At 53.6% G+C, this 21,495-nt stretch overlaps 8 protein-coding genes across 8 annotated transcripts; all 8 read left to right on the top strand.

Annotated features, from left to right (window-relative positions):
- Nucleotides 1–38: 38 nt before the first annotated feature.
- Nucleotides 39–1,193, top strand: J4E92_006744 (uncharacterized protein; the record flags this gene model as incomplete). Its single annotated transcript, XM_051498110.1, has 2 exons — nt 39–44; nt 99–1,193. The coding sequence occupies 2 exons, from the start codon at nt 39–41 to the stop codon at nt 1,191–1,193; spliced, it is 1,101 nt and encodes a 366-aa protein (XP_051351836.1).
- Nucleotides 1,194–1,733: 540 nt separating this feature from the next.
- Nucleotides 1,734–3,911, top strand: J4E92_006743 (uncharacterized protein; the record flags this gene model as incomplete). The annotated part of the gene is made up of 2 exons (XM_051498109.1): nt 1,734–2,522; nt 3,237–3,911. 2 exons carry the CDS (start codon nt 1,734–1,736, stop codon nt 3,909–3,911), a joined length of 1,464 nt encoding a protein of 487 aa, XP_051351835.1.
- Nucleotides 3,912–4,236: 325 nt separating this feature from the next.
- On the top strand, nt 4,237–7,020 carry J4E92_006742 (uncharacterized protein; the record flags this gene model as incomplete). The annotated part of the gene is made up of 4 exons (XM_051498108.1): nt 4,237–4,245; nt 4,276–4,670; nt 4,718–5,593; nt 5,685–7,020. The coding sequence occupies 4 exons, from the start codon at nt 4,237–4,239 to the stop codon at nt 7,018–7,020; spliced, it is 2,616 nt and encodes an 871-aa protein (XP_051351834.1).
- A 1,069-nt stretch (nt 7,021–8,089) lies between these two features.
- J4E92_006741 (uncharacterized protein) lies at nt 8,090–8,986 on the top strand (the record flags this gene model as incomplete). Its single annotated transcript, XM_051498107.1, has 1 exon — nt 8,090–8,986. One exon carries the CDS (start codon nt 8,090–8,092, stop codon nt 8,984–8,986), a length of 897 nt encoding a protein of 298 aa, XP_051351833.1.
- Nucleotides 8,987–9,626: 640 nt separating this feature from the next.
- Nucleotides 9,627–10,864, top strand: J4E92_006740 (uncharacterized protein; the record flags this gene model as incomplete). The annotated part of the gene is made up of 2 exons (XM_051498106.1): nt 9,627–10,652; nt 10,700–10,864. 2 exons carry the CDS (start codon nt 9,627–9,629, stop codon nt 10,862–10,864), a joined length of 1,191 nt encoding a protein of 396 aa, XP_051351832.1.
- Nucleotides 10,865–11,697: 833 nt separating this feature from the next.
- On the top strand, nt 11,698–13,552 carry J4E92_006739 (uncharacterized protein; the record flags this gene model as incomplete). Its single annotated transcript, XM_051498105.1, has 2 exons — nt 11,698–11,983; nt 12,093–13,552. The coding sequence occupies 2 exons, from the start codon at nt 11,698–11,700 to the stop codon at nt 13,550–13,552; spliced, it is 1,746 nt and encodes a 581-aa protein (XP_051351831.1).
- Nucleotides 13,553–15,366: 1,814 nt separating this feature from the next.
- On the top strand, nt 15,367–17,049 carry J4E92_006738 (uncharacterized protein; the record flags this gene model as incomplete). The annotated part of the gene is made up of 3 exons (XM_051498104.1): nt 15,367–15,492; nt 15,543–15,629; nt 15,679–17,049. The coding sequence occupies 3 exons, from the start codon at nt 15,367–15,369 to the stop codon at nt 17,047–17,049; spliced, it is 1,584 nt and encodes a 527-aa protein (XP_051351830.1).
- A 2,015-nt stretch (nt 17,050–19,064) lies between these two features.
- On the top strand, nt 19,065–21,001 carry J4E92_006737 (uncharacterized protein; the record flags this gene model as incomplete). Its single annotated transcript, XM_051498103.1, has 2 exons — nt 19,065–19,090; nt 19,168–21,001. The coding sequence occupies 2 exons, from the start codon at nt 19,065–19,067 to the stop codon at nt 20,999–21,001; spliced, it is 1,860 nt and encodes a 619-aa protein (XP_051351829.1).
- Nucleotides 21,002–21,495: the final 494 nt, after the last annotated feature.

The raw sequence follows: 21,495 nt of genomic DNA, 5'->3' as shown, positions 1-21,495 counted from the left end.
ACCGGTAGCCTGAGTCAAACGCTTATCAGTTGCCCATCATGAGTGTGAGTCCCGCGACTCATCCCCGCCAGCAGTCGTATGCTGACTGCATCATCTAGTCTCTCAAAGACATCATGTCTATAATCGACCGTACGGGCGCGAAGACGCAGGCGACGGTTTCGAAGCAAGGCCCGCCCCCCGGAGCCCCTAGGCCAGCGCCGCGACCGATCGGAGGGGCAAGTAGCGCCTCGCAAACCCCCCAGCTGAAGCGCAAGGCCTCCGGTCCAGTCGAGAGTACACAGGTCAAGATACAGAGGAAAGAGGCTGTCGGGGGATCAGCGCAGGCAAATGGTGCCGTGCGCGCCACCTCATCGCCTGCCACGTCGAAACCAGCTCCGTCCGCATCTACCACCGCCGTCCCGTATCGTGGCACTGCTGCACCAGCATCCTCAAAGCCGGCGAATCCCCCCGCGCGAAAACCTCTACAGTCGTCAAACGCGTCCGCTGCCAAACCGAAGGCTGCCGCTCCTGCACCCAAGCCTGCGCCCGCCGCCACCACCTCAACACCCGCCTCGTCTGCCGCACCCAAGAAAGGATATCTCGCTATGCTTCAGAAGGCGAAAGAGAAGGACTCAACGAAGCCTATCGCCCCACCAATCAAGCATGAACCAACAAAGATCCTTACACGAAAAGAACGCTTGGCACTCAAGGCAGAAGCAAGTGCCGGCGCAAAGGGCAAGAAGCCCGTCGCTGGATTACCCTCAAGAACAACAGACCCGAAAGCCGATCCATCGAAAGACAAGAAGAAGGCTGTCGAAGTCGGTTATCAAGGCACAGCACGACCTGCCAAGAAGCCTGTTGAGGTTGGCTACAAGGGAACCGCCCGTCCAACAAGCGCACCTGCAACGTCTAGTCGAAACGGCACACCAGCCGTCAAGGCCAAACCGAACCCAGGCAAAGGACGATATGACGGCTACGCAGACTGGGACGAGCTTAGTGAGATGGAGGACGAAGAAGAAGACTATGCCTCTGACGCTTCTTCTGATATGGAGGGCGGTATCTGGGACGTAGAAGAAGAAGAACAGATAGCCCTCAAGGTTGCTAAGAAGGAAGACGCGGAGGCACTAGCGGAGGAGAATCGGTTGAAGCGTGAGAAAGAAGAACGTAAGAAGAAGTTGATGGCTATGGCTGCCAAGGCGAAGAAGAGGTTTTGAGGTTCTTCGGCGTTACGGTTTACGATCACACGGCATGGGGGCGTTTCATCTGCATTCTCGCGGTTGCATAGCCATGGAGCGGTTTCTTCTTTTTTCATGGCGCATTTACGGTTGTTGCATACCCGGAAGAACGATCATGGCTTCACAGTAAGCATCTCGCTGCAAGAGATTACAATGCAAGTAGTGTATATTTATAACGCCGTCGGCAATAATACCTTCAGGCTCCAACATATCACGGTACCCCTCTACTCCGTTCCAACCTTACCGCATGGACTGTGCTCTGTCTGTGTTGTCCCTTCCAAACCATCGATATCACCTTTGCCGAGGATCAACGTGTCCAGATATTACCATGGCCACGCACCGCTCTGCGATTGCATTGAAGCGAATGTTCAGCCAGCGCGTTCACAAACGCCCCTTTGTCACAACCGAGCACATGGAACTGCCAAACAGCCCAGCATGTATCCTCACCATCGAACACTCATGTTCTGATCTCCTGTCCAGTATCTCCGCCACCTAACTCCCATTATCAGAACCACGACGATGCCATCCTTTCAGCGACTCAAACACCCATTCCGACGCCCTACTCATTATTACACCATACATGAGCCGTCCCCTACACCGAGGCAGCTAGAAACACAACGCGAGAAGGAGAGGCAAAGGGCTCTCGACAAAATCGAGAACGACCTCGATGACGGACGTATTGGGCCCAGAAGTAGTGACTCGCCTGACGAACTTCCGGTGATCATCGATAGGGGTCCGTACCGAGGCCATATATACCCACGAGAGCAGCTCTTCTTCAACAGCATCATGCTAGCTTCGGACGTTGAACCAATATACGCTGGTCCACCAGGTGGAGAGCTGCGGCAGGAGGTGCATAGGACTCCACTCCGGCGCCCAAAAACACAAGCAGAGCAGAAGCTTCCTCCAAGACCAGTACCGAGTGAGTACTTGACGGCCTCACAGAACAGAGAAAACCTGAGGAGGTGGGAAGAGAAGAACAACAAGTCTGCTGCGGCTGGGCAAACACAGCATCCAAGGCCTGTACCGAGTGAGTATCTGACTTCCGCACAAAACACGGAGAATCTCAGGCGATGGGAAGAGCGGAGCGGCAGGACTCCTACTGTTCGGCGAACACAGATTCCAGAGCGGCGGCCTTCTCCTCCAGGACAACCATCTCCACCGAGGGCGCCGATCACGCCAGGCACTAGTGAGTGGGATGGCTTCATGGACTTCCCCTCAGGTAATCATCAGTCCGGCGATCCTGGTGTACAGGCTACTGTGAATGAGTCGAACGCGTCACACAGTCTGCCGACAACGACAACCCCTACAGTACGAACGCACCCAGCAGCTCGGCCTCAGACCACTGTTGATTCGGCATTGCAGACGGATCCATTTCCTCCATTAGCTTCAGCAAGTACTATACATGTGCAAGTTCAAGCAGAACCCTCTACAGAACCGCCAAACGGACTCTCGGACCGGACCGAGCAGCCTGAATTACTGACATGGCTTACAGCGCTTAACAGAATCATTCGCAATGATGTTGTTGATCCGGCCACGAGAGCAAGAATCCAGGAAAGAGTGCGTCAAAACTCTACCACTGTTAATTCTGGGCATGGAGATCACCCTATCACGGTGGCAGACGCTGGTCTTGTTCCAAACTTCAGCTACCCGATTGCTGGAAGTGCGTTTTATGATCGCCATCATGCTGAGCAGACGCCTCCATCTCAGTCACTAGAAAATGTTAGGAGGAGTGAAGAGCAGCAGCAGCCGCCGCTAACAAATGGTGTTAGTCCTGGACATCACAGCGATTCAAGTTCAAGCCGCACTCTCTATCGCTCTCCCACGCCCAATAATCTGCCTTTACGAGGAGGCAGTGACGAGAGCCCAGCTCAACTAACGAATGGTGTACATCCAGGCTACTATCCCCCATCAAGCTCTAGCGGGGACTCGGGTAATGATGCTTTCCACTACCCGCCTGCGCTTCCCGACAACGTACCAGAGCATGTCTTCAACCTGCTCTGTTCGTTACTAACACCTTCCGAGCTCGCCCTCCACTACGACGTCGTCCAAGACTCAGCACCTCCGCATCTGCCACCATTCCCTGCACTTGTGCCGCCCAGTAATGCCGCATCAGATATTCCAATAGTAGTGCGTCTTGTCCAGAGGTTACATGCTGCTGTCTACGGTCTGCAAGATCGCGTCTGGGGCCTAGAAGAAGATCTCATTTCGCAGCTCAGCACGCAACTCGAAGAGAACCACCTCCAGATCAGGGAACTCGATCGAGAAAATAGTAGTTTACAAGATGAGATCACCGAGCTAAAGCGCATAGCAGATTTCAGCACTAAAGTTTTGACTGGATGCTGGGAGCGTGAATGGGAGGTTTGGCGTACACTCCTCGATATCCAGAGAAGGCGGGAGATGTACCGTAGTCCTTTGGCGTGCATCTTCTCGCGCAATCCGACGCCCAGTGTTCAAGACGACGGGCTTTTAGACTTTTGTAAGCCAGAAGGCTATGTCGCCCCGCCGCTGCCGACTGGAAAAGTAACACAGGCTCCTCTTAAGAAGAAGGAACTCGATGCTCTTCTGCTGATGGCAAAACAGAATGTCACTATACCTATTGAGGATTTGGGGGAGTTGAAGGGGTTGGCGGAGGCGTATGATAGGAGAAATGGGGCAGAGGAGGAGCGGCCTGTTGAAGGGTCGCGGAGGGATGTTTGATGATTTGTGTGGACTGGTAAGATGAACGTAGCACTTTAGCATTTCGATTTCATTTGAAGCAGCGACTACAAACGTAACCATGTTCTTAAGATGCATTAAGATGAATATATAAGCAAGTGGGTATCGTCAAAAAGGTGTCCAAGTCTGGTAACTTCAGATGCAACCATGGAACTGCTGATCGTTGAAGCTTGACCGTTAGGGAAGTGGCTGGGGTCCTCCCCGCCTTCGCGCTGAACTTCAGCTCTGACGCGCCTACCATCCTCGACTCCTACACTGCGCGCACTCACACTCATCGGCCACATACATTCATTGCTGATCACTTGTCATGGCTGAGGTCGTTGGTACAGTTGCATCTGTCGCTCAGCTTGTCCAACTGAGCGGTGCCCTACTCGCTGGCGGCTACAACTTCCTATCCAAGGTCGCGCGAGCGCCCAGCGAGGCTCGGAGTCTCCTGACGGAAACCGCGGCCGTCAACAGCCTTCTCGCGCAATTACAGCAAATCGCAGATACATCGCCTAAAGCAGCTGCTGACGATGCACTACAGGCTCTTGAACGGGTCGGTGTCTTTGAAGAATGTCGGTCAACGCTCAAGTCGATCGAGCGGGCGCTGGCAAAATGCGAGCAGGTCAATGGTCAAGATGCTAAGAATTTGGGCAGGAAATTGATGTGGCCGTTCAAAGAGAAAGAGACCAAAGACGCCTTGCAGAGACTTCATCACATGCGCGGACTACTTGTGAATGCTATTGAGGCCAACTCTGCGTGAGTATACATGCTCATTAATGGTATCTGGCCTAAACGGTCCACAGATCGGCAATTCGGCGCATCGAAGTAGGGCAAGGCCTCATATCAGACGAGATGAAGAATATGTCTGAGCAGCTCCGTGCGCAGATGAGTCGTGAGGAGACACAGAAGGTAATATCGTGGGTCTGTCCAACGCCGTCCGATGGTGCGCATGCCAGTCTTGCAAGCGCTATGAGTCGCCATATTCCTGGTACCGGAGAATGGCTCTTGCAATCCAAAGAGTTTCAAGATTGGAAAGACTCAGATGATGGCACCATGTGGATCACTGGTCTTCCTGGAGCAGGCAAAACGCTCCTCTGCGCATCTATCATTCGACACATTCAACGGCTTTGTACGGATACCGCCGCAGTCGTATACTTCTTCTGCGATCATCGCGATCGCGCGAAACTGACACACGAGAATTTCGCTTCAAGTGTTGCGAGACAAATGATGGAAGCTTCACCTTTGTGTCTCGAACAAGGCAGATTGCTCTTCAACGAGAAATCTAAGGAAGGCAGTCGCCCTTTCCAAAGCGACGATTACTTTCCACTGATCTGCTCATCTGTGGAACATCTAAAGAATGTTTTTATCATTCTGGACGCGCTCGATGAGTCCACTGAGGGTGATAGCATAGCCCGAAGTCTTGCGAGAATTCACGAATTCCAGAAAAGCGCAGGGTGCCGTATCAGGATTCTTTTGACGAGCCGATTCGATGCTCTTGTTCAAGGACGATATCCCAACCTTGCCACGACACATATCGTTCTTGCAGAGAACATGCGTCCCGACATCCAGTATTACGTTACGGAAGAACTTCAAGCGCGCGTCGCAAAAGGTGTGCTCAAAGTCAAGAACAAAGACATCTTGTCCTCGATGCGACAACAGATCGTCCTCTGTGCGGGCACGTAAGTCTCCTACGTCTTGCGTCGTCTGGTCCTCCACCTAGCTCCACGGCTATTCATCGACCCGTCATAATAGATTACTGATACAATGCAGGATGCTACAGGCATGTCTGAAGATCGACTATATTTGTACGGCGAAGTCAGATAAGGAGATCAAAATCATCTTGCAAAATCTACCGAGTGGGCTCAGACACACGTACGAAGCACTTTTGTGCGACATTGCGACGCGGTACCCAACAAGGATTGAAGAGGTACAAAAGTTGTTCCGGTGCCTTGTTGCTGCTGCGACACCATTGACCGCTCCCGAGCTAGCGGAGATCTTGGCCATGCAACCCGGTGAGCGCGACTTAGACCATGATGCCGTGGTCACAGATCCTTACGACGCTTTGGAACCTATCTCCACACTCATACGGATCGAAAGTTCCGAAGATCAGCGCAGTGTGATAAGACTATGCCATTTTACCCTAGAGCAATATCTTACCTCTACTACTATCCAAGAAAGTCCAGCTAGTCTATTCTATGTGTCTGATAGCGAGGCAGAAGCATGGATGGCCGATGTATGCCTTCAGCACCTCACCATGGATACCTTCAATGCGCCACTAGAGTATGGCCTAGATCTGGATCTTGATCAAGATTATGCATTTCGCACGTACGCTGCACTCAACTGGTTCAATCATGCAAGCGTTTCAGTATGTCGCTTACATCTATATGATCCGTCCCATCCTGCTCTTGGCAGGTTCCTGGACGCCGAGGAGGTACCACCTTGCTACAAGAGATGGCAGAGTCTGATTGCGAAGATCTTGCCCAATGCCGAATTCCTCGACTATTCGCCAACATGTATGTGCATCTGGGCCGAGTTGCACGTTACTGCAAGGGAGCTGTGCCAACGGCTACCAAACATGGACTACCATTTCGAAAATGGCCTCACCTGTCTTACAGTTGCCGCAAAGGAATACGACCAGTATCTGGTCACATATCTGTTAGAGCATGGCGCGAAGGTGGACGAGCCAACTCGCGAATTGGGACAGTTCAAAGCGTTGACTCCATTGCATTTCGCCGCCGAGTGGTGTGCGGAAGGGGTAGTGGATCTTCTACTAAACCATGGTGCTGATCCACACAGACCTTCGGTATCAGGCGCCACCCCGTTCTATCTAGCCTGTCGTGGCGGAGACCTAGACATAGTGAATCGACTCAAAAAGTGCGGATGCGACATCAACGCGCGGACTTGGAGTAATCGGACGCCGATCTTCGAGGCAATCGAGCACGATCACGAAGACGTACTTGATCTCTTATTGGAGTGGCATGTTGATCTGTCGGTCGTCACGTACGGAGGCTGGACAATACTGTCTTTCGCTGAAGCGCTCAAGAGAGAATCTATGCTGGAGAAACTGGAACACGCTGTAGCTGACTCCCGGGTTACCCTCCCTTAAAACCCACTCGAAGACTGTGGGAAAGCCTTTGAAGGGGATTGAGAGGCCAAAGCACGAAGTCATCCTGTAGCATGCTTCAATGCTATATCGATGTAGAACCTATTCGTTCTCTTCGGTGTCTTCACAACGGTCAAGGTCTTATCATGCTGAGTGTCATTGCCTCATTCAAAGAGCGAAATGAACATGTGAGTGGGGACTTACATCGGCGGACGTATCGACCGTTGGGGTGAAGCAAAAGCCTTCGCTGGTGCCACGTACGCTTGCAAGTCCGAACGAACGCGTTCGTCGCACAAACGAAGACGGATGACAGTAAACTGTATCATGTAATCGCTGTCGCGGCGAATCGGTCGACGTAATGTATTTCTCCAGCAGGTACATTGAACGATTCTTGGTTAGACCGTGGCTGGAAGCGTGGCTGAGGTGGCTGTGCTGTGTAGGGGTCCAGTTCGCAACCCATGTCGCTTGCGTGCTCGATGTCCCACCCCTCGGTCATCCCGTGTCCGATCGCACTTGCTCTATTCGCCCACGCCCACTCGATAGCTACCCCTCCAACTCTCCAGACGTGTCCGAACAAAGTGTAACCACGATCAGCCACCGCATTAATCCCGCAATTTCAGCTTCGGTGCATCCACGGTAATACTACAGGAGTTGGTGAGGTCGTTCTCTACTGTAACAGGCCACGTCAAACTCTCTCATCCTTCCTGGACCATTTCTTTGCGGTGGCTTTGCGGTGCCACAATGGAGACTCAGTTACTCACCATGACACTTTTGGTGATGAGCTGCCGCTGAACCAAGGCACATCCGGACTTTGCCGAGATCTAGAGCGGTCCGAATGTACGGCTCAGCTTCACAGGGGTCACAGCGATAGTAATACAGCATAGGCGGGATGAACAACACCAAACCTGCTTTCGGCATTGCGGGGTGATAGAGGGGTACGCTGCCCTCGAGAGGACGCATATAAAGAGGAAGAGGCCTGCCACGATAGTCAGTGTTCAGCAAACAGCAAGTAACTTCTCTACCAAATATTCCAACCCTTCAGAGTCTTTCACTCAAACACATCTCTCTCAACATGTCTTACAACGACAACGACCGCGAGGATCGTACCTCAGGCTACGGTAGCAGCAACCGTGAGGACAACGAGTATGGTTCCAAGTCTTCCGGATATGGAAATGACCAGGACTCGTCCTACGACAACAAGAAATCTAGCTATGGGTCGAATGACAACGATAGTACTTCGTACGGTTCCTCCAACCGTAAGAATGATGACGACGATACCTACGGGTCCGAGAAGAAGACATCAAGCTACGGCTCCTCAGACCGCAACGACGACTCTTATGGGTCTGGCAACAAGTCCTCCGGATACGGCTCCTCGAACCGCAACGGCAACGACGAGGACTCCTATGGTAGCAACAAGCAGTCTAGCTATGGCTCCTCCGACCGTAAGGACAGTGACGACACTTACGGTTCCGAGAACAAATCATCGAGCTATGGCTCATCGAACCGTAACGACAACGATGAAGACTCGTACGGCAGCAACAAGAAGTCCAGCTACGGTTCTTCGGACCGCAACGACAACGACAACAATGATTCCTCGTACGGCAGCAACAAACAGTCCAGCTACGGCTCTTCGGACCGTACCGATGACAACGACTCATATGGTAGCAAGAACCAGTCGAGCTACGGCTCATCGAACCGCAAGGACGATGATGACTCGTACGGCTCGTCCAACCGCAAGACGGACAGCGACAGCTACGGCTCCAGCAATAAGTCCTCCGGTGGCTTTGGAGCTTCTGAAGAGACTTCCTATGGCTCCGGCAACACTTCTTCTGGGTATGGAGGCTCTTCGGGCCGTGACGACAATGACTCGTACGGAAGCTCTGGACGCAAGAACGAAGACAGCTACGGCTCCAACGACCGCGAGAGCTCGGGATATGGTAGCTCAAACAAGAGAAGCGACGACTACTAAAGGTCGGTGTAATACCATGACGGTCGGTAGATTCGGTATGGCCGCTCATAGCTGCAAATCGTCGCTTGGCTCCCGTAGTGCAGTTTTTGCGCCGAGGCTACTATAGTATGTTTGTAGAAGTGCAAACCAATTGTACCCTAACGACTTTGACCGCCAATCGATGAATCGCGTGACGTGACATAACATGCGAGCCCAGACAATGCAGATGTTACTGTAACACTAGCGCGAATCATGACAGGGAAGCTTGCCGCGTGGTGTACGTCACTAGCGGGGCAATCTCATGCTGGGAGGGGCCCAGAGCTATAGCTGCCAGTCTGTCACTTGGAGCCTACGTCCCCTTAAACACACATCTACGCATACACAATTTGTCAACACTCAACCTATTCACTCTTCTACTCACCACACATTGTAAGTTTTTCACTCTCATAGGCATTGATCAGCTGCGAGCTTGGATGCTCGCCTCGGTCTAATGAAGCTTGGCTGCTCCTAAGCATCGGAGCAAGCTTCTGGTGAAGCGTTCTGAACGTTCGTCAGACTGGCAAGCATCGACGCTACGCTTCATACTTACATCGGCACTTACAGCGTAGTGCAGCTTGGCGCATCGATTGCTAACACGTATATAGACTCCCAATCCTACAAAATGTCCTACAACGACGACCGCCGCGAGTACGGCCAGGAGTCTGGCTACGGTGGCCGGGGAGACGACCGCCGCGGAAACGAACAAGGCGGATACGGCGGTGGTGGTGATCGCCGCGAAGAATACGGCCGTCCCCAGGAGGGAGGCTTCGGAGGACCTGCTCTTGGCGACGAAGAGAGGAGGGGTGGAGGTGGAGGTGGCTATGGCTCCTCAGGTGGCTACGGTGGGGGTGGTGAGCGCAGAGAAGAACATGGAAGACCACAGGAAGGCGGCTACGGTGGCCCTGCGCTAGGTGATGACAGACGCGAAGACCACGGTGGACGACGACAAGAGGGTGGAGAGTATGGCAGTGACCGCCCCAGTGGAGGTTACTCGGGTGGCGGAGGATATGGAGACGAAAGGCGCCAGGAGTCACGTCCAAGCGGTGGCTACTCAGGCGGCGGCGACAACTACAATGACCGTCCGTCTGGAGGCAGCAGCTACAACGATCGCCCATCCGGAGGCAGCAATTACAACGACCGCCCATCCGGAGGTGACAGCTACAACGACCGCCCATCAGGTGGCAGCTATGGAGGAGGAAACTCGGGAGGCTACGGCGGATCCGGTCACCATGAAGGCCAACAATCTTCTGGCACATCCTACGGCGGTGGCGGTGGCTACGGCGGCAGCTCAGATGATTTTTCTGGTGCAGCCCAGCACGCATCGAGCGAGTCTGGAAACAGCGGCGACAACGACCTCTTCAGCAATGTCCTTGGCATGCTGTCCGGCAAGAAGGACAAGCTCAAGGATGAGGATGTTGACGAGGACGACGCTGTCAAGCAGCACGAGAAGTTCTACGGTGGCGGTGGCCACGGCGGTAACGAGCAAGCCAGCTCAAACAACGTCGGAGCTGCTGCTGCTATGCAAGCCATGAAGATGTTCAACAACAGCAGCAACGAGGATGCCAAGGGCGGACAGAACAAGTTCATCGGCATGGCCATGGGACAGGCGGCCCAGCTTTTCGACAAGCAACAGAGCGAGGGCAAGACCGTAAGTCACAAGCTCAACATACCTGGTATCGTTACTGACACGCGTAGGACCCGAGTGCTACTAAGCAGGATGCCATTGCGCAGGCTGCACAGATGGCTCTCAAGTTCTACTTGAAGTCGCAGATGGGCGGAGGCAGTGCTGGTAGCGGCGGTAACTCTGGTGGCGGTCTTGGGAGTGTATTAAACATGGCCTCAAAGTTCATGAGCAAGTAGAGCCTGTCTGCACAACAGCCCAAGAGGTCAAGACGGTAACATAAGCCGACGAATTCATCCTGACTTGGCATCACGATGCATCCACCGACCCACAAGAACCTGCTTTATGTAAGTGGAGATATGATGCCGCGCTAACCATCAGTAATTTTCCGTAAAAACCTGGCAAGCGATAAGCGAGGGTGAAAGACTGTGGCGGTGGTGTACGAATCATCCTTCAAGCCCCGCTCGACGCGGCAGCCGCATTTCATTTTGTGGCGCACACGGCACAGTTGTCTGTATCATCAACGCGTGCCGTTAGCACGCCTAACTTCAGCCTGCTGTTTACTGTGCGTCACAACAAAGCCGTCGTCAGCCTGCGAACAGCGTCTGCAACTACCCAGCCGCAGAGCCAGAACCGGTGAATGGGCAGCATAATCATACGTGTAATAGATGGTTTGTAGGCTGCTATACTCTGGGCCCTTAACATGCCGCGGCCCCACACCCTGCAGCTGTCCAGCCAAAAGCTACAAGCTGCATCGAAGAGGATCACGTACCCCATGACCTGCGCCTAAGAGAGACGTATTAGGCCCAATGCGCGTGGCTTGCTCAGCTTATCCGGGCCAAGTGTAAGCAATCGACAGACCGGATTGAGGAGATGAGCTGGGAAGCCAACAGCCGCACCCTGGCCGGGGTACATGACGGCTGGCCGCCTTTTTTGTGCAGGTGCCTTTTGTTCTCAGCCTGATTGTCCTCTTTCTTTGTGCTCTGAATCCTTTACTACTATATCCTGTCGCTGCCTGCTGTCGCTTTCGTCTCGTTCTGCTCCAGTCAGTCGTTAAGTGTGTGCCGTCACGATGCGCGGAGTTCATTCAGTCGTTACTCAGGCTAGCCTTGCGCTGTTGCAGCTCTCGTCTCTACTACTGCCTCTCGTTACCGCGCAGGACTCTGTCAGTTATGACTTCGATAGCTATGGAGCTGAAGACCCAAGCGGCACGCCATACCAAACTTACAGATCCAATGTGGATGTGAAGCCACCGCAGATGCAGATCAATCGCAACGGCACCGCATTGATGAGTGGACATGTCTTTCTGGGAATCAACGGTCTGCCTACGAGTGGGCAGAATTGGCCAGCGATCTTTGGTACGTCGTTCTATTTCCCAGGAAGCTGGTTGAGGGTTGTGACATGAACCCTGCATTGAGTCAGCCCTATCGTATCACGCGACATCCATGTGCTAATCTGTGTAACCAGAGTTCTCGGACGACCGCATGGGCTCGCTTGTGTGGACCGGAAATTACAGCGAACCCTTCGATTTCAAGACGCAAACGTACAAGGGCGAACCTGTACTCACACTCTGGTCGGGCGAGCTACTGAACGGCTACGGACGCGGCTCGTACCATATCCTCAACCAGAGCTACGACGAGATTGCGCACTTCCAAGTTAGCCGGTTCGGAGACGAAATGGGCGATATCCACGAGTTCCTCATCACCGCCGATGACACTGCGATTGTCCTGATCTATCATGGTATTCCATGGGATCTGACAGCGTCTGGGGGTGTTGAGAACGGTTGGCTGTTCGAGAACACGTTCCAGGAAATCAACATCGAGACTGGGGATATTGTCTTTGAGTGGAACGCTAGTACACATGTTGGAATCAACGAGTCGTATAACTCTCTACCATCCGACGTTGGCCAGTCCGAAGAAGCGCCGTGGGATTACTTCCACATCAACTCGGTTGAAAAGGACAAGAACGGCGACTACCTAGTCTCAGCGCGTGTCATGGACTGCATCTACAAGATTTCTGGACAAGATGGAAGCATCATCTGGCGTCTTCAAGGCCGTCAGTCGGACTTTGATGTTGATCCAGCCGTCACCTTCGCGTTCCAGCACGATGCTCGCTGGGTGGACGAAGATCAAACACGCATGACGCTCTTCGACAACGGGCCCACCGAAACAATCGGCTACTCACGAGGCCTTCTGCTCGACGTAAACCAGGACGAGAAGACTGTCAAGCTTATCACCGAGTTCACCAATCTAGGCAAAACCTTTGGTACATTCGAAGGTAGCCTACAGGCCATCGATCCCTCCAACGAAACGACAAACTTCATGCTTGGATTTGGTAGCCAGCCCTACTTCACCGAGCTAGATCACGAAGGCAATGTCTTGCTCGATGTGCAATTCGGCAAGAGCAACGTCGTGAACGCATACCGAGCGTACCGCCAGCAATGGGAGGGTAAGCCATCAACCAAGCCGGATGTGCACTGGGACCAAGACGGCAACACGGCGTTCTTTTCTTGGAACGGCGCCACTGAGGTTGAGAGTTGGGTTGTGTGCACAGCCAATGCTAGCGATTCACGTACCTGGACCAATGTCACTGTGGCAAGGAGAACGGGCTTCGAAACGACGGTTGATCTGCAGGATGTCGATTTGGAAGGCTTTGTACGTGGAAAGGCTGTCAGCGGTGACGGTACCGCGTTGGGCTGGACGATGGCAACTGATGGGAATGAGCTCTTTGATGCGCCGGATGATGTTGAGGAGACTGGGTCTGCGAGGACTCCTACGCCTACTGCTTCTCCTTCGAGCTCAGCATCCAATACGGAAGCTGCCCCTGCGAGCACGTCGAGCGGTGCTGCGGCAAGAGCGACACATGGGGTTATGGAGCAGGTGTACGTTGCTGCTGTAGTGGTTGTTGGTGGGTTGGCGCTTGCATGAGGAAGCAGTTGGAAGAAGGGATGTAGTCATGATGGTATGTTGCTGGAACGTAATATTAATATTTATCATCATCAAGCGTTCGAGGTGTTGAAGTGGAACATGCGGCTTTGAATGAGCTTCCAAGGGTTATGCCCGATCAGCCGAGCGACAAGCCGATACCGTCACTTACGAACCAAGCAAGTGTTACCATGTCTAATAACACGCTCCCACTTTTACAACCTCTGCACAACTTCAGAAGCAACTGATGAGCGACCCTACATCATCTCGCGCGCTATCACCACTTGACCTGCCTTCGGCTGCTCTACACTATCACGCCCATGCTGAGCCCCACCCCGATTCCGAGGATGCAGTGCGCTACGAGCGACAGCGCTTTTCAAAGGAACTAGTTCCCGTACATCACGAAAGGATTGCTGAAGCAAACGAAGCGCATGCGACACCCGGTCTTGCTAGTCTACGATCACGCGACACATCACTGCGCAGCTCGTCGCATGGGTCTAGAGATGACCTAAGACGCCATACTTCCAATGTGGATGGTGTGAGTACGCAGATCGATGTGTATGAGGATCGAAGCGATGGAGAGGAAGTGGGTAGGAGAGAGCGGTGGTATGCCGCAGCCATTAGGTTCTGGACTAGACATGTCAGTCTTAGCATCGATGAAGGAGCGCATAGAGATCATCTAGGTACGTCTCCTTCCCTTTGCTTCTTCAAACAGTCCAATCGCTAATCTTGCGTTTAGCACTCGAACGCACTTTCCTGGGCTACCTTCGTACCTCCCTAATTCTTGTTATGATAGGTATCGTGACTGCCCAGCTGTTCCACTTGCAACACTCGTCTACGCCCGACTCGCACTTTGGCTTCTACAAGGTTGGGAAACCACTTGCAGCTACCTTCATCTGCATGGCTATTGTGGTGGTTATGATTGGAGCAATCAGGTTTTGGAGACTACAGCGAGCGCTTGTGAGAGGGAAGGCGATGGCGGGAGGGTGGGAGGTAGGACTCGTTATGGCGTTGATGGGAATGTTGCTGTTGGGGACGTTTGCAGTGCTCGTTGGAGTGGACGTGGAGAAGACGTACTTTGGAGGATGAGTAGTGCCTGTTCACATGCCACAGCATGTGGTTAGTCAGCGCACCAGCCACGGGTAGAAGTCATGAACTAGTCATGTAGGAGTTTTACGGGCGTCGTTACGCTTCAAACATGTCTCGAATAGCGGATAGTCATCGTTTGCTGTGGGTCCATGTAAGACCCTTTCGACTAGCCATGCTCACTGTTCAAGCTGCGGCACTGAAGTCGGCGGAAGGCACAGCGGCGAACCGTAGTAACTATGCGGGGCAAAGCGTTGGAAAGGTCTGCCGTCTTTGTGGGTAAGTTGGCTATTGAAATGGACGCATTTGGTCTTGGGCTTCGGTATACGTTGGAAGTGTTAGGGGCAGTCAGCGAGCAGCAAACAGGACCGCCAAATGTCCCCAAGAATTTGGAGAGATGATGATGTTTGAGGCGATTAAAGTTACATTGGGCAGATAGGGCCGTTACGCTGCCTCACAGAGCCATTTTGGGCGGAGTGCTTAGGGTGCTGAGGGCAGATGGTGGCGGGGGACGCGGACCGGCCTGGATGAGCCTTGACGCAATGTCTAGTGCGACTTTGTTTCTGAATTCAGCGCGCATTGTGAACCGTGGATCCAAACCCTTTTCTGCGTCCTTGCCAACACAACAAACCTCTGCAGTTGTATAATAGGCGACGAAGCCCCGATCGCACCCTTTGCGCCGCCATCACTCCAGTCCGATACAGCGTCCACGGCGCTCCGATACCGCCACCATGGGGCTCTCCAAATCGACGCGCATCATGATCCTGCTGGCTATCGACACGGCCTTCTTCTTTGTCGAGCTCATCGCGGGTTACACGGTGCACTCTTTGGCGCTGGTCGCCGACTCGTTCCACATGGTGCGTATATCTGGCCTCGCCGCCAGTGATGATGCTGACACGACGCGCAGTTGAACGATGTCATATCGCTCCTCGTTGGATTATGGGCCGTCAAGGTCGCTAGCCAAAAGACCAACTCGAAGACATACACATACGGAGTAAGAAGCCTCGCGTCTGGCATGCAATGGCTATGCTAACGTGGAGTAGTGGCAACGCGCGGAAACCCTGGGCGCCCTCATCAACGGCGTCTTCCTTGTCGCGCTGTGTCTCTCCATCTTCCTCGAGGCCATCCAGCGCTTCGTCGAGCCTCAGGACGTTTCCCACCCGGTTATCATCCTCATCGTCGGTTCTTGCGGCCTCCTGTCCAACATTGTCGGCCTCTTCCTCTTCCACGACCACGGTCACGGCGGCCATTCCCACGGCGGTCATTCACACGGAAACGACGCACACTCGCACGCTGAGGAGGGACACTCCCACGGCATCGATGCGCATGACCATGCCGTTGCGGACGAGCGCGGCAATATAGCCGATGTGCTGCCCCAGAACCGCGTTGCCTTCCCCTCGAACGTTACCCAAACCCCATCCAAAGCCACCGCAAAGAAGAACAAGCGCCACAGCCGGTCGCACTCGCGCAACTATGCCACCATCGACGAGATCTACGTACACCCCTCTTCCTTCAGGAACAGCATCATCGAGTCGTCCCGCGCGCACGATGATGAGGCAGATGACGAGGACAACGATGTCGTCGAGGACGAGGAGCCTACCGAGCAGACTTCGCTTCTATCTAAGCCTAAGAGCCACGGCTCGCACGACCACTCTCACGACCATGCTCACGGAAACGGCAAGACTAGCCAGAAGGACAACCACAAGGGCCACAAGCACAACCAGCCCAAGAAGGAGGCATCGGGAGGTGGACATGGTCACTCTCACGCTGATCTGAACATGCGCGGTGTTTTCCTACATGTCTTGGGTGATGCCCTGGGCAACATTGGTGTCATTGCCACTGCCCTGTTCATCTGGCTTACCGACTACTCCTGGAGGATGTATGCCGACCCCGCGGTATCTCTGCTCATCACCGTCATCATCCTCCTGTCTGCTCTACCCCTGTGCAAGGCTGCATCTCGTATCCTTCTTCAAGCCGTCCCGGAAAACCTGTCCATCGACGACATCACCGACGACATTACTGACCTCACAGGCATCGTCTCCTGCCATCACCTCCACGTCTGGCAACTATCAGACACTAAGCTCATCGCATCCCTCCACGTCCAGGTCGACTTTGACTTCAAGGGTCAGGGCTCAGCACGCTACATGGATCTCGCGCGCCAAATCCGCGAATGCCTCCACCAGTACGGTATTCACTCTTCGACCATCCAGCCCGAGTTCTGCCTCGACGCTAGCCACGACCACTCGGCACATGGCTCAGACGAAAGCGGCGCGGAAGATGGTGGTCGCAAGAGCAAGAACCCCAGCGTCAAGGGCGGCCCTGACGCCTGTCTTCTAGAGTGCCCCGACAGCTGTGGTGGAGGAAAGCAATGTTGTGACCCCAACACTACCGGTCCCAACGGTCCATCATCATAAGCGTCGACTGTTTCCTTCTGTTATTCACAGTACCCGACGCATCATGTGTCAACGTTCTTTATTGTTTGGGAGGATATTTGTACGAAAAGCTAAGGCGATAGGTTGTCGTCGATCGCGGGGTGCGTGTAGAGAGCCGGATGAAGCTTGATTGCATCGTTGTGTATTCGACGAGTAGATGAGGTAAACATAATTAAAAGATATCACAAAACGTGACTTTGCGTACTCGTATCCTTATCTCACCGTTTACACCAACCACCCAACTAAATTAGTAGCTGGCAGGTCGCGTGTCTCAGTTGCTCCGTGCTGATGCTGTGGGTAGTATACCCAAGTGGGCAACATCTCCACTCGCGCCCTGTGACACGAAGCACTCCAAGCATATACCAAGCTAATACTATGGAGCTTATGTGGGCACAAGGATAAGCAGCTTCCAGATCTGTGGGTTGAGCCGTGGGTACCGGCGTACCGCCATGCTTGCTGCAGGAGTGACCTTCTGGAAGCCTCAACGACAGGCACACGGAAAGCAGCAAGAATCGCATAGGCAAGGGAAAGCCCGGGATTAACGCGGGGATTGCGCGCTTAGCCAAGGGCCATGTAGGCGTCCCGAGGTTCAGGCGCGCCACTGCGCCGCTGACAGATTGATGTGTGTCGGCAACAAAGCTTGACCGCGCCTTCCGTGTCTGGGCGCTGCAGCCCAGCCGTGCTTGTAACGGAAATTGCGTGTGGTGACGGAATGGACATATTGAATCTCAGGAAACATCCTCCAATGCAGTGCTTTCACTTCCACATCACAGCGCTTTCACAGTAACGAGACACACGGCAATGACGACTGTCCAGTTATCACGCTGCCAGATCATCATCGTCTTACGCCCGTTACTCGCCTGATCCTCGGTCACCGCTATCAGACATTGATCCCACACCAACATCAAAGACCCAACCACCGCTTAAATTCCCCACTAAGCACCTAATAAGCGCGCGATGCGGAGATCCTCCCAGACCCATTGGCCATGTCGAGGCAGGAATCCCCAATCGAGCGTGTCTAGGCGAGATGACCATGCACGAGAGAACAGCTCCACGGCGGGTCAGAAGCTTATCTCTCTCGGCGTTGCCCGAGCTAGTGTGTACCCGGGACCGTTTAGAGAAGAAACCGAGGTCGTTAGATTCGGCGGACCTGGTCCCTGAAACCGGAGAGAATGGCAGAACCATTACTACTTTCCGCAAATCGGAGTGGGCCGGCCATGCAAATTTTCTGCAAACAGATGAGTGTCTGGAAGGCTGGAGATTGGAAAGATTATGGGTCGGTCGGTGCTGTGTAATGGAAAGTGCTGGATCTGTTGGTTGCAGTATTGCCGATGCCTTCCTATCTCTGCGGCGGCACAGTGGTTAGCATTACTGCAGCTAGACTTGCGTTTGCGGTTTTTTATACGAGTATTGATCATGCCGGGGTGTGCCTTACATCGAAGCGAACTGGCGGACTGGCGAACCACAACGACTGTATTTCCAGGCGAGGGCCCGGCAGCCCGGCACCACATTGAGGTGTGGTAACCAACTACTCTGTCACAAACACCAACGTAAGATCACCGCGTGCCATCGCCCTGTTTGGCAGGTGCTTGCAGGTGTTCCGGGTTGGGGGCGAATCGGTTGTCTGCACGCCGAGCGGGCAGTGGCGCGACTAAGCTGCCAAGGGAAGGCTTCGACAGGCTTTGTACCGGACGACTATGCTTATCTGGTTAGAACCAGGGCTATCAAGACGTTACATCGGGCCTGGCGAGAGTGCTTGTGCGTGCTTGGTCCCACTGCCCTTGAGCGACAGAGGCGACCGTCGGAGCCATTGGGTAGGTGAATGCCATGTGGGTACCGCGTGTGCTCAACGAGGGGGTGGGTTAAATATGGAGGTGTCTTCGTTCTTCTGGTATGACTCCAGGTGTTACCGGATTTCCCTCTCACCCTCTGGTCACACTCACTCTGGGCTGCCTCTCTATTGACCGAATCTTTGGTCGCAATTGAGATCTGAAACCATGGCTACCGCCCACGAGACTACTGCGTATGTTCTGCTTCCCCGTCGGCCCTTTGGTACTCGGGTCCACTGGGATTAATACGGGTTACTGACATGTTTGACAGCGCTGAGGCACTCCAGCACGGCCAAGAGGTCGCTGACAAGCACCCTCACCTCTACGGTGCCACCATCAACGACTCCAACGTTGCCGGCGCGCATGTTTCCACCGAGAAGGATGCTGCGCTCACTGCTGGCTCCCACTCCGATGCTGCTTCCTATGTCCAAGAAGAGGATGGCATCGGTGGTATCAGGCCCACCGCTGAGGAGTTGAAGACACTCCGCAAGGTTGGAGAGCCGCTCCCCAAGAGCGCTTTCCTTGTCGCTATCGTCGAGCTCTGCGAACGTTTCACCTACTATGGTGCTTCCGGTATCTTCCAAAACTACATCTCGCGTCCCCGCAGTGGTGAGGAAGGTCGCGGTGCGCTCGGTATGGGTCACCAGGGAGCCACTGGTCTCACCACCTTCTTCCAGTTCTGGTGCTATGTTACTCCCATTCTCGGTGCCATCATTGCCGATCAGTACCTTGGAAAGTACAACACCATCGTCATTTTCTGCTGCGTCTACATCCTCGGTCTCATCGTCCTCACCTGCACATCCATTCCTACCGCTCTGGATCACGGCGCCGGTCTCGCTGGTTACATTGTTGCCATTATCATCATCGGTCTCGGAACTGGAGGTATCAAGTCCAACGTCGCGCCTTTGATCGCCGATCAATACAAGAGGAGACAAATGGTCATTGGCACCGATGACAAGACTGGCGAGAAGGTTATCATTGACCCTGCGATCACTATTCAGAGGATTTACATGATCTTCTACTGGTGCATCAACGCCGGATCTCTGTCTCTGCTCGCTACTCCCTACCTGGAACGTGATCGCGACTTCTGGAGTGCCTACCTGCTCTGCCTCTGCGTCTTCTTCGTTGGACTGCTCGTCCTCGTCCTTGGCCGCAAGGTCTACGTTGTCCGACCTCCTCAGGGATCCATCATTACCGATGCCTTCCGTATTATCTGGATGATGATCAAGAACCGTAACATGGATGCTGCTAAGCCATCTTACCAGGCCGGCCTCGGCAAGACCAAGGTCCTCAACTGGGACGACCACTTTGTCGATGAGGTCAAGCGTGCTCTTATTGCTTGCCAGGTTTTCTGCTTCTACCCCATCTACTGGGTCGTCTACGGCAACTTCTCCAACAACTTCGTCACCCAGGCCGGTCAGATGCGTCTTCACGGCATTCCCAACGATCTGATGCAGAACTTCGATCCCATCGCTATTATCGTTTTCCTGCCCATTGTCGACCAGTGGCTCATGCCCACACTCCGCAAGCACAAGATCGCCTTCCCTCCCATCAACCGTATTGTCGCCGGCTTCTGGATTGCATCCTTCGCCATGATTTACGCTTGCGTCATCCAATACTACATTTACCACTCTGGTCCTTGCTACATGACCCCGCTAGCCTGCGACGCTGATCTTGTCGATGGCGTTCACCAGGGTAACAACATCCACGTTGCTGCCCAAACCGGTGCCTACATTCTCATTGGTCTTTCTGAGATCTTTGCCTCCGTCACTGGACTCGAGTATGCGTACACCAAGGCCCCGCCCAGCATGAAGTCCTTCGTCCAGTCTATGTACCTCCTTACCAACGCTTTCGGATCTGCCATCTCCGAGGCTCTTAACCCGCTTGTCGTTGACCCCAAGATCCAGTGGATGTTTGCTGGTCTTGCCGTTGCATCGTTCATCGCTGGTTGCCTCATCTGGATTCTGTTCCACCACCTCAACGAGACGGAGGACGAGATGAACCAGCTTGACCAGGACTACGACAAGGACGAGACTTTGAGGAGGAGCAGTGTGCACGGTGACCGCACTGTCGGTGTCCACCATTCTATTGATGAGAAGGCATAGATGGTGTTGGGGAGATCCCGAAAGGGATGCTAGTATGAAGTTAATGTGCCATATTGCATGGCAGCTATGATACCAAGATGAGAATTCAACTGTTCAAAACAAATCGTGTGTTCTTTGATAATGTGATGTGCAACTGAATGGCCTTTCTTCTGATTCCCGGAAAGCACTGGTGTCGATACAGTCTGGATTGTTCTACGTAGCTGGCCAGTGACCTACCTTGAGACCGCGTTCCCATGTTCCATGGTCCAATATCGTCCGGCGTCAAATTGAATGCGCGCTCGAGACCTGACTACCGCCAAGGAGCTAGCGGAGTGAGCCCCGCACCCCTCGTGAAGCTTACTCGCGAAGATTATTTACCCCCATGCACTTTATTCAATCCAGTAGATTGTTTGCTCAGCGAACGCTATAAGATAGATACCCAGAGTCGCTCTTCGCGTTTTGGCTTTCAAAACGTCCCTTCTCCGCAGAATGTCGACGATCGCGCTTACTATTTT

The sequence above is a fragment of the Alternaria infectoria genome (assembly GCF_024043175.1).
Source record: "Alternaria infectoria strain BMP 0036 chromosome Unknown scaffold_10, whole genome shotgun sequence".
NCBI lineage: Eukaryota > Fungi > Ascomycota > Dothideomycetes > Pleosporales > Pleosporaceae > Alternaria > Alternaria infectoria.
The sequence above is the reverse complement of the archived record's forward strand: the minus strand, read 5'-3'. Positions and strand labels throughout refer to the sequence as shown.